The sequence below is a fragment of the Micropterus dolomieu genome, linkage group LG14 (assembly GCF_021292245.1).
Source record: "Micropterus dolomieu isolate WLL.071019.BEF.003 ecotype Adirondacks linkage group LG14, ASM2129224v1, whole genome shotgun sequence".
NCBI lineage: Eukaryota > Metazoa > Chordata > Actinopteri > Centrarchiformes > Centrarchidae > Micropterus > Micropterus dolomieu.
Genome location: NC_060163.1, coordinates 18,279,227 through 18,294,979, shown reverse-complemented (window position 1 = coordinate 18,294,979; position 15,753 = coordinate 18,279,227). Strand labels below are relative to the sequence as shown.

At 40.9% G+C, this 15,753-nt stretch overlaps 1 protein-coding gene across 1 annotated transcript in view; it reads right to left on the bottom strand.

Moving 5' to 3' along the window:
* Nucleotides 1-15,753, bottom strand: part of dock1 (dedicator of cytokinesis 1) — a 186,306-nt gene that overhangs the window by 137,596 nt on the left and 32,957 nt on the right. The window contains exons 12-18 of the mRNA XM_046069923.1: nucleotides 14,549-14,628; nucleotides 12,474-12,599; nucleotides 11,982-12,106; nucleotides 8,712-8,810; nucleotides 8,171-8,243; nucleotides 3,472-3,575; nucleotides 2,641-2,824 (exon numbers count right to left, since the gene is read on the bottom strand). Of these exons, the coding sequence (XP_045925879.1) occupies nucleotides 2,641-2,824; nucleotides 3,472-3,575; nucleotides 8,171-8,243; nucleotides 8,712-8,810; nucleotides 11,982-12,106; nucleotides 12,474-12,599; nucleotides 14,549-14,628 (791 nt within the window). The remainder of the gene's footprint in view (nucleotides 1-2,640; nucleotides 2,825-3,471; nucleotides 3,576-8,170; nucleotides 8,244-8,711; nucleotides 8,811-11,981; nucleotides 12,107-12,473; nucleotides 12,600-14,548; nucleotides 14,629-15,753) is intronic.

Below are 15,753 nucleotides of genomic sequence, written 5' to 3'. Positions count from 1 at the left end.
AGGCTAAACTTAATAACCCTCTAAGGGAACATTACTGTAACAACAAGCAACGCCCCCCTCTTTCACACAATATATGCAGCAGAACTTTGACAACAACATTTTTCTGGGGTCCACAGTGACCTCATTACTGAGGCTTTATGGATATTTATTGTGCAGGTTGTCAGGGCCACATCTAGGAGAGCAACAATGAAAAATCTACTTTTTCTCTCTTGCAGGTCCTTGTTAGACAGCAAAGATTTACCACAAGGTCACACATGGCCTCCGCATTAGTATGACGGCTGGTAGAGAGAATATTTCTACCGAAGATCGAACCAGAAAGAGAGCTGTTGGTCTTCTTTAAAGTCAATGTTAGGGGAAAATCCACTACCATTAACAACCCTGTGTTTTTTCAATTATACAAAAAAGGTGCTGCCCTAAGTGCAAGAGCCATAAAACATTTGCAACTCCAACAGTCCTGTAATGTGAGTGGAGACACGCAAGGCACATCATCTGGGGTCTGTAACCTCAGATGATATGTCCATTATATTCACATTAGCAAACCAACAACGCAGCGCATCTGTTTACTGATGGAACAATTAGGTCCATTTATATGATGCCATGGATGAAATCCAGTGCCTTGGCTTTCCAGTTTAATTAGGTCTTATTTTCAAAGTTTTAATAATAGGAATGCAGCAACGTTGCTGATCACACAGGTTTCAAACAAACCACCAGGTTGGCCAAACTTATTTGGACAAGAAAACAAAGGTGAACGGTCAACATTTCCAGTTCTCCCTTTCAGCTTTACCTCCAAATGAAGTGTTTTGGAACATCTGGTTAAACTGTTGGCGTGTTTACAACCTGTCTGATTGCAGTCTTTCTTACCCCATTGAGTTTGTTAAAGCAATGTCACCCTGTAGAGTTTTTTTTTTTTTTTTTTTTAATAGACCAGGATGGCAGATCTTCTATGGCTCTATTTTACTTCCTATACCTGAAATAAGGATTTAAAATTTCATTATATCACATTTAGCACCAAAAGAATGTAAAACAGGTTAGTAGTGCTTTTTTAGCAGGCATATACAAGAATTATTCAGTAAGTGTCCTGATACTGCAAAAAGACTGCAAAGTGCTGGACCCCACACATCATTAATTTGCTTCAACCATTCACTCTAAGCATTTCCTTCCACCCTGGCCCTGCTTGACTATTTAAAATTATCTTTGCGTTATCATGAATAAAAACATAAGGGCATGATGCACTCCTTATTCAAACTGGCTGTTGCTTTGGGCAAGTAAAACAATTAATTTTCATTCCAGTCGAAGTTAGCCTGCAGTGAATCTGTCCCTTCTTCATTCTCACTCTTTCAGGCTGTGGCCAAAAGGAGGAAGCTTTTATTTTGGCACCAATTAAAATGGTGACTCACTCCTGCATACCAACAAAAACAAAGAAGCACAATGCATCACGCGCCGAGGAAAGCAAAGCAGACGTTAAGGATGGTTCTGTTTGGAGTAACAGTGAAATCAGAGCTAGCAGCATTTGATCACTCACACAGTCGACCAACTTCTCACATAATCCACACTGAGCCAACCACAGTTTTATGAACACAGACTACAATAAACCCTTTTGGACATGGTGGTATTTCCAATGTCTGTTGGCATTTATAAACATGTATAAAGGCTGGGTGAACACATGAGGTCAAAATCCTTAATCCATCAGCCACAAGGCAGAGTTGGGGATTTCCTTTGCTTAATAAGTGTAGATCTTCTCAGAACCCTGGTAAATAAAATAAAAAATACTCCGCCAAATTGACAGCAGTAAACAGAGCAGAGCTGTCATCCATTCAGCAGAGATGGACGGAAATCTACTAACTGAGAGTGACTGATAGAAGGGAGCTGAGGAAGAGAAAGTAGGTTAGAAGAAGTAAGGAGGAAGGAAAAGCCTTAAGCGAGGGCAAATGTGGACATGTGTAAAGACCAGGTGGAAGGAGTGAAGTCACTTTAAGTGATATATGGTTACTGTAGATGGATAATCTACAGTTTTTGTAAGTCAGAGGCTATGGCACAAAGCCGATTTCAAAATCCTGGTTGTACTTGGCTAAAAGACATTGAAAAATATATTTTTCTTTAGTGAGAGCTCTTTTTACAAGAGAATGTGAGCATGCTTGCTGCTAGAATTAATGCTTCTCTGAGCTGCACATACAGGTCTATACATGTTAGGACACGTTCGGGTGTGTGTTTCTTTCTACTTGTAAAGATTTGGGGTAGTGTCCAATAGGGAGCAGTGTCACATTTAGTCAACCACAATGTAAAGAAAACTGTTTTATCCTGGTGGCAGTATAAACAAACTATTACATCTGTGAAAACGTGAAAGAATTTGGATTTATCAGTATAAATGGTTGGGTCAAGATGGGCAAAAGTATCAATGCCTTGAAGAAGAAATTAGTTTCCTGTGTTCTCCTAGAAGATCACTTGAAGCAGTAACTGTAGTGAAAAGTAAGCCCCTGTGACCCACAGTTACTCAAAAGACACTTCTCTGTGTAGGTTTCCAAAGACATTTGTATCTCCGTAGAAGCTTTCCGGCTTCCAGAAGAACTTTGTAGATAAAAAGGTGAAATACAATAGAATGGGAAAAGATACAAAAGCTAATTGAAGTATAGAAGCTGTTACCATTCTGTGTAAGCTTGGTGGAGCAGACCAGGGTGGCGATCTGGAAGGAGTCCTTGCTGATGGTACAGTTACCCATGTTCTGGGTGCTTTTGCCAGTAGAGGAGTAGCCCTTCTCCTCCATCTCCAGCTTTGTAGCAGGTAGGTTCAGGTACAGAGATGAGTCCTCCAGCTTCTTCGCTTCTGCCTGGTTTTCCAGGATAAGACTCAGTTCATCATTTAATCAGAAAATTTACAATTTACAACTGAGGTAGGTCAGGGAGCTTTTTAACCTTTGCAAAATTATTTAAATCCTTATCTGCATTTTATGTTGTAATGAAGTGGTATTTGCTATTACTGTGTTTTACGATGCATTTTCCTTATAATATATAATATATATAATATCACTTAACCAGTTTTTTTCAATGACGTTTTTAAGCCAGTTGTTGCATGTGAGAGTAATAACAAAACTCTTTGCCAAACAGCAACCTTGACTGAATGACAAGAAAGAAAAATCTAATTGGGCAATCTTTCCCACATCAACTTTTTAATTAACATAAATGGGCACTGTAATGCAAATGGATCATTATACAAGGGATTTTAATTGGAAATTAATTTCATTTCACTGTGGGGGTTAATACATACCTACACACACACACACACTTTAACTACACAATGCTCCATAGAAGCCAGTGAAACTATTATTATGGCAGCTACTAATAGGACATGCCAATTTTTCTACCTCATGTCAAAAGGAGCTCGAGCCCACCCAGCAGGTAGGCAGCCGATAACAACAAACATACCAGAACACCACAACCTGCCTGCTAACTATGTTGTGGGACATTTCACATTTACCTTGTACACAATGAGATCATGCTCGCCGTCCCTCAGAGTCGTCCCATCATACCTCATCAACTTCACAAAGGACAGGGCAAATATCTTCTCTGATTTGTCTTTGGCTGAGGGAAGAGGGGGGAAAAAATCAAGAGGAAGACAGGAAACAGCCAGATGGGAGATGATGTTGTTATTTACATTTGAGATTGAGTGTGTCTTCATACATATTTTACTTTCCCACTTTTGCTAGCTTTCTGTGTATATTTGCAAACTAAAAGGACCAAATCTTATATAAAGTGTGTCTTTAAATTGATAATGTGCATCATCAGGATATCAAAGACAATATGAGAGCTGTTATAGACAGGCTCCATTGCAGTAAAACATGTGGCATGGCTTAACAAGGTAGTCAAATAAAAATTTTAATCTCAGCACTACAGGCCTTAAGTCAGCTCGAGTTGACACATGAAAGTACTTTTCCCTTGAATCCTATATTAAAGCTGTGACTTTATCTGTATAACTGTTTTTTTTCCATTAACTGAAGCAGACAAACTTTATTCTACATCTACTGTATTAAGAACAATTATACATGGGTATGAATTAATGTAGAGATCATCCGCGGCTGGTCATTTTTGTTTTGACTGTAGCCCCGAATGTAATGCAACAACAGCAACAAAAATGTTAATATGCAATAATCTTCATGATGCAGCCTGTCTCGCAGGTCTTCAAAGAGCGTAGGCTACTCGCAATAATATTGTTACATTTTGTTTAAAGTTCAGGTAACGTGACCCCCCACCGTTACTAGCCTGCCAGCGTTTAGAGGGAGCACAAGAGGACAGAGAGAGAGAGACACAGACAGACAGCTCGTATTGCTCACAGCTTCAGGGCCTATCCGCGACTTCTGAATTGTCCCTAGCTAAATTGTAATGTTGGTCAATGTCTAGTCAATGTCTTTGCTACACAAACGGTTAACAGTCGCCGCAAAGTAGTGAGAGAATATCATGACACACCTGACCGTGACACAGACACCTATCGCTCTGTGTCCTGCTGTCTCTCTCCCACTCGCTCAGAGACACCGCTCTGTTTGACTGTCTCTCTGCTCTAGGATGCTTCATTCCCTCTAAAGCGGATGTGATCTGCACTTTATCAGAGGTGCTGGAGTGAACATTTGTGTGGAATTGTGGTGATATTTCTGTCTGATCACAAGTGTTTTCAGTTTTTTCCTCTGATGAAAAGCAGTGCGCTCGTCTCATCGGGTAGGCTACAAGTCAAGTTACTTATTTATATAGGCCTAACTGATTTTTAAAAATGGGCCAACGATCGGCCCATAAAGCATAGGCCTATACTGGGCTGGCCCAATCATATCTCTTACAGCGCCCACTCCCTCCCCCTCTGCTGGAGCTGTTTCTTGAGTTGTGGGCCCAAAAAATAATAATTCGCCAAAATAACTATATATATATATATATATATATAGATAGAATATTTCATCAATAAATAATTCTTAACTGAATTCAGATTAATTAAGCTAATTTATCACTGAGGTGAAAAGATGCCATATGCACATTTGAAAAGACTTTAGGCTACTTCAGGCATGCCTGTATGTATGTAGACTCAGCTGGGATTAAATTAAATGAGAAAAGTTGATCTACAGGAGAAACATATCTAACAGCCTTACTGCATTATATTAAACTATATTCTTCTTATTTTTGAGTTGTCACCTGAGACATTTCATCAATAATTTGGTGCAAAGAAATTCACCAGAATGCAGAAAATTAAGTGTTTAAAGCCCAAACTTTTCAGGGGGAGAATCCCCAGACCCCCCAATTTAATATTATCAGTGTTAATTATTATCAATAGTAATTATAAAATTCATAATAAATGTAGGCTAAACATATAATTTACTGTTTGGTAGGCAGTAATGTAGGGTGGGAGGGTTAAAACATCAAAAGATTTCTAAGCCCCCAATGTTTCAAGAGCCTGGAAACGCCCCTGGTATAAAGCAAGTGGTAAGTGAAGAAATAGTTAATTACAAGCTGATATATCCAGCATCTGAATATTGATTTAATTATAACATAGATGTGTAATTCGTGATTTGACTGTTTAAAAATCGGATTTGCTTATTTTAAAAGAAAGGAATAATCCACTTTTTAAAATAAAATATTTTAATGATATTCAAGCAACATAGTTTGGATTAAAATATCTTGTGTCCACTTCCTGTTAGCATATGAATAAGCAGTTGCAGTTGACCTCAGTGCTGCAGCTGTGAACAGTTTGTATAAATCGCACTAGGGTGGAGAAAAGACCTCATTGCTTGTGTGTATGTGCATTTGTGTTTGGGGGTGTTGTGGGGAAGCGCTGCATAAACAAGCAAGAGTTATGTCTTTGTCCTGTAACCAAGTGTTTGGATGGGGCCACATATATCATCATTGTGGATTAACAAGCTCAAATTTACGTGCAGGGAGACATGATTCATCAAAGAATCTTCCGCATTCTCTATGCATAAATCCACTCATTGGTTTGCTGCCTGCAGCCTCGCCGGTGAATAATTGCAGGTCTGGCTTGAGAGGGAAAACACTGTATGTATGCCATCCAGTTGAGAAAACCTTAAACCTCCTAAGAAGAGCAGTGGGCTCAAAATGCCGCATTTGGGGGAAAAGGTCACTTTCAGGACATTGCTACTTTTTTGAGCCATTCAAAGTTAAGTTTGTGTGGAAGTTGTGCAGACTTCCACCTCTAAGGTGGGCTGTCACTTTAGATTAATGCTTAGTGTAATGTGCCACATTTTAAAGCCTACCCTCTACCCCATTCACCAGGTAGTGGCATAATGACAGATGAAACAGAAGTGAAAAGATGGCGGGGATCTCTTACAGCCACGGCGGCATCTGTGATAGCAGCCATCAGTCTGATGAGGCCTGACAATGTTAGAGTGGTAGTCTGATGCACTGTGTGAAAGCTGGCCTGATTCTGAACCAGGGGGGTGAGATACTGAGCACATGAGCTCTAGTAGTGGCCTTGATGAGTAGCCCTGTCACTCTGTGTTTCTACTGAAAGTTCAGTACTGGCTAGGAGCAGTGGAAGAAGCTGGAAGGACACAAGCGGATGATGGCAGAGGCAGACAACTGAAAGGACTTCATCTGAGAGACCACCTATACTCTGCTATTTTTCCAAAAACTCTTTTTATGTAGAGAGGTTAAGTATTTCCCTGTTTTCCCAGAAAATATCTTTGCCAGTAGAATGTTGACATTATATTTTAAGCTACTGTGACATATCGGTATTCTGCCTTACAAGGATTGATATCACTGAGTAACTGATTATTATTACATACTAGTATGTTTGGTATGGTCAGGGTTTGGAGTACCCCTGTCATGTGTTTGCACATGTAAACATCCTAGTTTCAGAAATGTACATTAAGCATTGTTTCGGTTTTGACAATCATTTCCACAATGAGATGAAAGTCTGGCAAACAGGAAGGATAAATTGCATAAATTGACTACTCTTTACTTCTATTACTGGTGATGAAATGGAGACGCTAGATACAGACCAGAGTGGTAAATGCAATAGCTTCTACAGTGTTTGCAGGCAGCCAGACATCAAAGTGGGTTCATCCTCAACTACTAAGGTTACTTAGTCAGTGCAGAAACAACAGAAAGTGGCTAGACGACGAAGAGATATGTTTGCACAGATGCAGACAATCAGAAACTTGGACAGAGTTAGATCCACGTGTACAGGGATATGAAGGACCAGGTGTCTCTATAGTGGGATACTAGTGTAAACACACTCACTGACAGGGAAATACAAGGAATACACCACGCACAAATCCATCTAAGAAAGACGTTACACCTTTTCAACATCTCTCCATTGTCAGTGACAAGTTAAAGTTTGGCAGCATCAGCAGGCCCCTGCAGTCCCACAGTCACTTGAGGTGAGCCAGTTTCTAAAGCAATCGTTACAGCAAGATAACAGCAAGTCACAGAGTTTCAAAGGCATGCCTCGTAACAGCATTAACTGCTGAAGCAAGGTGCCAAGCATGACAAGAAGGCTCTCCAAGTGGATTATAAGCCAGCACTGAGCTCTGAAACAGGGCCATTTCCTCCAAACCACCTGTATGCAGGTGAGAAGCAAACAGAGCTGAGGCATTTTGGAACTGGAGGATGACAGCAGTTTACTTTACTAGGGAAAAGGTATACCGCACTGATATCCTCCCAATTTTGCTTTGCCTTCCTTATGAGTTGATTGTTTAATACAAATACACCTGTCATGGCTGCCATTACCCCTCCAAAACCCTTTTCCCTGCAGCACTCCTGCTGCTGAAGGGATGGCCTCACCATGTGGCAGGCAGATGGGATGGCAAGGTTGCCAGTACCAGGCTTCCCTGCCCTCTACACCCACACAATTAAAAAGGATGTTAAAAAACAGAAGGACATACAACACTGGCTGCATTCAGCTAGACACTGGTCCCAATAAACAAATGACTCCCCTCAGGCATTTTTCATATCCCAGCTGTAGTCTCTGACAAGCCACTCCATGATGCTGCTTTGTGCAGGGGCAGACTAATGCCTCTGATTAATGTGACAAAGGGTGAGCTTCAAAGTATTTATCACTGTGCAACACATCTGCTTGGATTGGATATCTTCCATTATTTTTGCGGTGGATAGATTAGCAGCCAATTGTGCAGATGGTCATCGGCATAACTGATTATTCACTCGCTGACATTTGTACTCACAGTCCTGCGATGAGCGGTGGCGGAAGGTGAACCGCAAGTGGCTCCGGTTCACATCTTCAATAGGAATAGCAACCTGAGATAAGGGACAGAAAGGGACCATGTGAGACATCTACACCCATGAACAAACACTCACAAAGCAATTTTTAGGGACATACCAGGAGCAGAATGAGCCCTAAATTCTAGATTTTCATACTGTGTAGAAATGAATTAAAACAACTTGTGTTGTACATGTGATTTGTAGTAAATGGCACACATGTAGATATTTCTGTTGCCACCACATTAACCATTTAATCAACTGTATGGTTTAATATTCATCACTATCTTTCTATGCTTCATAGCTTCATGGGTGAATATTCACCAGACACCACAGTCCTCGTTCAACAAATTACTGGCAATGGAAATCTGTGTTTTAATAAATAATGGATTTAATAATTATATCCAAGGGTGGTACTGCAGTCAAGGTGGAAAATAATGACAACAATATTACTTAGGATAACAAAGATGAAATAGAAAGGACATGGAAGTAAAGAGAGAGACAAACCTTTATTGTTTCAAACCAGCGTGGCTGCTTTACTTGGTAGTAGATGACCGACTTGTACTCATTGATGCCCTCATCTCCAGCTCCAGGGAAGATCACATTCTAGATGAAGAGAAAGAAACACACAGATCAAGTTATCGAACAAAACCACTAGTAATCTGGTTATACTTGCATAGCCGTAGGTTCATTCAAAGTGACAAAATCACGATGGTTGATTGCTCATTGTCGCTCCATCAAAACTTTAGCTCACTCACAGCATGTGGAAAATTGACTAGCACTTATAAAATGCAGTCCCTAGGGCAGAAAGGCTAAATCTAGAAGAATAGCCGTTAAAAGTCTGGATTCACTTTATGCATGAGCACCTGCCTGTTGGCTGCCAATCTCATGACAGCACTGTGGAAATAAGAAATAAATTAGTAATTCATTATTTAAGAAGGCGGGGCAGTAGCTCCCATGCAGCGGAAAGTGGAGGGAAGTCAGGTGCAGGAAAGCGGACCAGCTGGTGCTCATGGATCCTGCAATGTAAATTGATCTTCCTAGTGGGTCTCCTGAGTTTCTACAACAGGTCAAGGGTGTGTATGTAAAATACTACACACCCACGGGGGGATTTGGCACGAGGGAAGGAGTGACAGCGTATGGCACACATGCCTTGTTTTCTATCAATCTGTGCTCAGCCAGCCCACCTCCTCCCACTACTCCAGCTGACTCCCTGGCCTGCTAGTGCAGCGCTGCTAAAATATTCCAACAGTAATGGCTTCTGACAACCAGCAATTATGAGGAATAACAGACCCCGTCTCCCCCAGCCACGCTGAGCAGATCTGGGGGGCAGGTGCTAGCTCTAGCAACTCTGCCCCTTCACTAAGTGGCCAGGTTTCATGACAGCTTCAGATTTTGGAGAGAGGGAGAGAGGAAGAGGGGAAAGTAGCTTAGGTCTAGCCTCAGGTGAGAGGGGTTTGTGGGGGTGTGCTAATATGTCAAGGTGAAAAGAACCCACTGTCCAGCCTCTCACTGCACAACATCAAGAATCCTCTTTGAGACAAGGGAAGGATGACAAGATCCAGAGGCAGAAAGAGACCAGAGAGGCAGAAAGAGAAAGGACAGATAAAATGGAGAGAATAAGAAGGCTGAGACAGAGACATCGAGAGAAAGCCACAAAAACAAACCTTGCAAAGTAAACCTACTATAAAACTCACCTCAATGTGAGAAATTACATGTTGTCATTTTCAAGTGCCTAGTGTATGGAGGCTTATTTCTTCTATTTACATAAATGGCTTGATGAAAACAAAACTTTTTTTTCTAAGATCACAATGAAACTGCCTCAGACACTATAGTGACAGATGGGAAGTGACAGTGTCTCTCATCTCAGAAACAGAATTTCCTTTCAGCCAATTAAAATCCAGGAAGGAAGAGGAATAGGGATAATTTAACCAATTAACACTGATCCCTGTAGACCCGAACAGATGAGACTGAGCATTTCTGTGAAAAGTTGCAAGACAGGATGTTGAAGGGAGCTCCAAGGACAACATGGCCATGAACCAATAGATGTGATCCCTGTCACTTGATCACTGTCGACTGCTATCACTGATTCTTAACTATTACAGCCCAAAGCCTCAAACAGCCTTGAACACATATACACAGTTAAATGTTCCACCGACACTGACTGAGTAGGGCTGCGCATTGAAGCTGCCGGATTGTACTAACTGAATTGCTTTTAACCCCTGAGTATCAAAAACTGCTCGCCGAGCAATGAGACAACCAAGCGTTGTCTGTATAGCCAGATACTGTACCATATGACAGAAGTCAAGATCATCACTGCTACTTTTTGCTACTTCAGAACTGCATTTACAGTACCATCACCACTGATTCTTACACGTCCTCTGCCTGCTGGGCCAAATCACTGATGCAGCCTCTCATTCTATGACTAATGTGTATAATTGAGGAAGCCAAGGGTAATAGCGCTCTCTTCTGATTCGCTGTTTGCAGGAGGCCTCCCCATTACCAGGGATCTGTCATCTCAAATGTCTCCTCCATTATCAGTCCTTGTAACTTCCATTCTCACTCCAAGTACACAAGCATACTGTGTGGGCATAATAGCATTAAAACCTATAGAAAGTTGTGGAATTTATTACAGTAGCCTTGCAACAAAATTTTAGGTATACCTTAACATAATGCAAACTAATACGATCACTACAAACTGTGGCCAAAAAAAAAACACACACAGCAGAGTTAACTCAAAAGTCTCAACAACAACAACATAAAAACTGAACATTCATAGACACCTGAGCATATACTTCCAGACACACACCTCCTGCCCCAGTTCTTCCCACATATGTCCAAATGCTCTAAAGCTCTCATATCCCCCATTACCTGTTGGTCTCTGTAGAACAAGAGCTAAAGTCAAGTGGGGGGTGACAATAATTAAACATCAGAGAAAGGGTGAAACAAAAGATTTATTAGGACATTAGACGTATTAGGCACATGATTTAAAAAGTGGAAAGCACTCAAAAGCAAAAGTCCATTAAACATTCTCTAATTTGCAAACTGGCAGCCACCATAATGATTTATGTTTAATTGTTTATGACTTTCTGGTTTGATTTTCTAGTGAAATTCAATGCACTTAATGGTGTTAAGCTATGAATCTGGATGTCAAACTGTCTCACATGGCTACAACAGGTATGACAGAAATTAAAATAGTTAATTGCTGTCCACCACCAAAATATAATTAACTGCTCTCTGTGCTTGGAGCAGCAAATTTCATTCAAATAAATTTGCAACATTTTGAGACAGCTTGCTAACAAACAAATAGACAAGGGAGAAAATAATCCTTCTAACGTCATTAGCAAATGTAAATATACCAGAGGGGAAATGCTAATTTCCCATATGTCATTACTTGCAACTTCCGAACTATGATGCCCATATTGCCTGTCCGCATGCTCAGGTCTGTAACTGACTCGACAATGATAAAGGTTGATTCCTGCAGTGGTGAGCCAAATTTTAGGCTAGTCCATCAACGAACAGAGTACCAATATTACATTCTGTCATTTTTGACAGGTAGCACAGACGTACAGTCTGGCCTGTGCTGTGTATCACACTGCTTTAGAAAAGTCCTGGTCAGTTAAGCAACGTGCTGAGCTGTGTGAGATTAAAGAAAGCCCACTAAATCACAGACTGTCTCAAAGTCCGACTGGCTATAGCACTTGTGTCCTGAATGCTGAGAATGAGCTGAACCCTGGAAAAATACCAATGAAGTAAGATAACATTCCTCAGTCGTACCTCCAGTTTCTTGCCGTCCTCGTCATAAACAGACATGGTCACCTCGACATTTTTGGGAGTGGTCTTGCTCCCCTTGTCAAAATCCCCCTGAACTAGCGTCACGTAGATGTCGTTTCGCACATCACCTTTAGGAATCAAACATGTCAGATGTGAGGAAATCCTACCTTTTCACAGTCTTTGTATAACTCATGTTCTACATTCAATCATTACAGTAAGTAATGGACAGTAAGTGAATAGTGCTGCATAACTAATTACATTTCAGGTGGATAAGTGATTATTTGGCACCTTACACTTTATGGCTGACTTCAGTCCATTACATGACTAATGTCTAAATCAAACCTTAATGAAGTATGGCATGTTCTTTTCTCCCTCACTCACATTTTCTAAAACAGTAGATCTAACTCACTTTCAGAATGAATTCAGCCAATCAAATTTATAAAGGAAACTTTCAGAGGCAGCCAGACAGCCATGATGAAGCATAAAACACTCAACCTGGCATGATGATCTCAGGAAAGCCCATCTTGCGAGCCACAGCTGTTGATCGGTCCACCAGGTGAGGGAAGTCTTTTCTTATCTGATGTATGTCTCCAGGAAGCAGCTTCAGAGTCACCCACAGGCCTGATGAAGGTGGTCAGGGGAAAGACAGGAGGGACAAAGATAATGTCAGGAGAACACAGCGTGAGAAACTGCCCCAGGAAAAAACTAAGAAGAATTCTTCATGTGCTTTCTGCGGTCAGTGACATCTAACAGCTCTAGGGAAAGATACTAAATTCAAGCTACCCTCAGGGATGTGATTAGGAAAACATACTAAACAAAAACACGTGTGTGTGTGTGTGTGTGTGTGTCAGCTAAAAGTGCAGTATAGTATGAATAACTGGAATGAGAAAGACTAGTAAATTTCTATATGGTGACATCAAAGAGAAATGTTATTGTGACAAAGAATAAAAATTCACATAATTAAATATTTAATTAGTGTGTTTAGCCCAGATGGCTGATGGCTGTTTGACATCTACCATACCACCCATATAATGTATGAGCACGTTGTATCTCCTTTGTGCAGGACTATTGTGGTTCTTATCAGTCTAAACATATCATATATCATTACTGTAATTGCAATAAAACTCACACAGACTTTGGCTCAAATAAAAAATGCTACTTCCTAATGGGAAAATATGGGGGCAAAAAATTTAAAAATATCTCCAGCTGCAAAATTCATGATCATGTCCCCAATGCCCCAGACTTCTTCTTTAGGCACTCCTTGTTTTTAAATGAGAATAAGAGACATTTATGATGGAATATTTAAATTGTGCAGTAATTCCTAGACTTGAATAATTGAAACTCTGCGGCTCTGAATAATTTTGAAACAAAGGGCCTTCAGAGGTCATATTTCCTAACAATTTAACACCAGTAGCTGTTCTGATTTTCTCCTGGTTGGGAGAGAAAGTGTATTTTCTGCAGACATTGCATGGTGTGCCATAATCAGCTCTGTAACCACAGTCACTCTTAATATTTCAAAACCAAGCAGCATAGATACATACTTCTGAACAAGACTGAAAATGAAAACAAGGCATCCAATTAAAGCAGTCATCCCATAGTGCACCTCTCCACACGCCACCAAAATGACTGGTGCTTGTGAACCCTGAAGCTTTACTCATTTTCACTTTACAGGCCCCATATTGTTATGAGTGACACATCTCTCACTCGCCAAGCTGGAAGCCTTTTGATATGCGAGCGTGACCGAAGCAGCTGCTCTCAGTGCTTCACTGTGCTTCCCAGTGTGGGCTGGAGCAGACCTGACATTTATCCAAGTACATCTTCATAGGGCATGACAATACCATGGAGACTGTCATGTTGTTTCCACCCTCCCAGCACAAATCCCTTAGTTGGCTAATGTTCTTCTTCTAACCACAGATGTCAAATCACTGATAAGATCTAGTCCTTGCAGAAAACTTGCCAGCTTAATTAAAAGCTGGATTACTTAGATCCTGTAGTCATGGTAGTGAGGGCATCTATTTATAGTATGAGAAGTGCTTTATAGTGTGAGCACTTGACAAAGAATTATGTTCTTATTAGCAAGATGAACAGTCTCAACATCTGCAATGTAGTTTGAAAGAAAAAGACAACAGTTCGCTAAGATGCAAGTGTACAGTGGATGTGAAAGAGAGGAGGTGGAGGCTACACACTCTAAAAATCTGATGCAAACTTGTATTTTTTTATTCTATTAACATTTTGGCAGATATTGCATTCCTCAGTTTCCTGAAAAGGGCAAAATGTGCCAAAACACTGATTTATAGCATAGTGTGTGGCTTCCCCCTCTTTTCTTTAATGTCAACCAACTCCAATGCCATTTAACCATCAGAGGAGATGTCTACAAGAATCCAACATAAAGCCAAGTTGGATATTGACCTAACAGACTAAGAATCTTCATAAACATTACAGCACACACTCCATCCAGGTTGGCTTTTCATCAGGTCCTGACTTAGTATAACACACATTTTATTGATAAAAAGTAGTGTGGTGAGTGTTCTCCTTCGTCTTGGATCGTATGTCTGAATCTTGCACTGTACCTTGACCCTTGTGATTGACCTCTTTGGCGGTGATAACTTTGTTGATGACTGTCTGGAGGAAGTCGTTCTCCCCTGCCACCCTGGGTGAAAAACGTGAGATGTTCAGCTGCTTGTGGCGAATGGCGTCATCCAACGCTAGCCTGCAGTATGCACACAACAGGCGAACACCACAGAGAAGAAGAGATGGGCGGAAAAAGAGGAGGAGGAGCGGGGCAGAAGACCCACAAAGTGAGGGTTGTGAGGAGGGGAGTGGGATGAAGGAGAGACGGAGAGAAAAAGAGAGAGACACCGAAGAGTGATGCGAATACCGTGACAGACACAAAGCCGCTTGTTAGCAGTTAACAGTGAGGCAGGATGGATAATGAAAGAAACACAGAGAAATCATCGTTTAGGAAATGATGCCCAGTCAGCCTATAGCGCCACTGTAGCAGTGGGAAGCTTGACCTGCCTATGGTCCGTCTTGAAATGTAGTCAAAGGAGGCAACTTAACACCTAAAGCTGTATACCCCAGACTATTCCTAATCTGTAACACACATTCCCAATTTGCTTTAATGAGAAAGCAAACTAAAATAAGAAATGTTTTGTACTCCATATGGCTTTCAGTGTAGACAGAATCCGACTGATTGAGACAAGTGACATACAGAGCATAAAAAAGTAGCAGATGCGATCCGGGAGAGAACACATGGCAGCTGTGAGAGAAATGTGTGTGGTGGGCAGGGATGGTGTCTGCACTACAGAGGACTTTAAACAAGCAGAAGAAGAAGAGCATGGCAGAGAAGGCAGTGGTGATGTCAGCAAGGTGGAGTCAGTAAAGGATTTCTGTCAATCAGAATGTCTTGAGTGCCTCCAACCTTGAATCAAAAACCCATCCAAGCAAGGAAGTAGAATAAGGGACAGCATTCCTTTGTACATTCATGGGACAAAACAGTGTTGAACAACAGGAGCATGGCAGCTTTTCCCTCAAAGTTGCAATAATACAATTTTTGGATGAATTTGCATCATATTTTTATAGCACCAGATTTAGATTCATTATCTAAATGCAAGTTGGTTTGATTCCAGCCAACATGCCAGGGATGAGGTCAAGTCGGTCTCAGACTTATTATGAAAGAGTGTTTGGGAAAAACATAAACAACTAAGATTTCAATCTATGTAGTTCCTTCTGAAAGCCATTTCCATTTCTGTTTGGATGCCAGGAGTCTATCCAA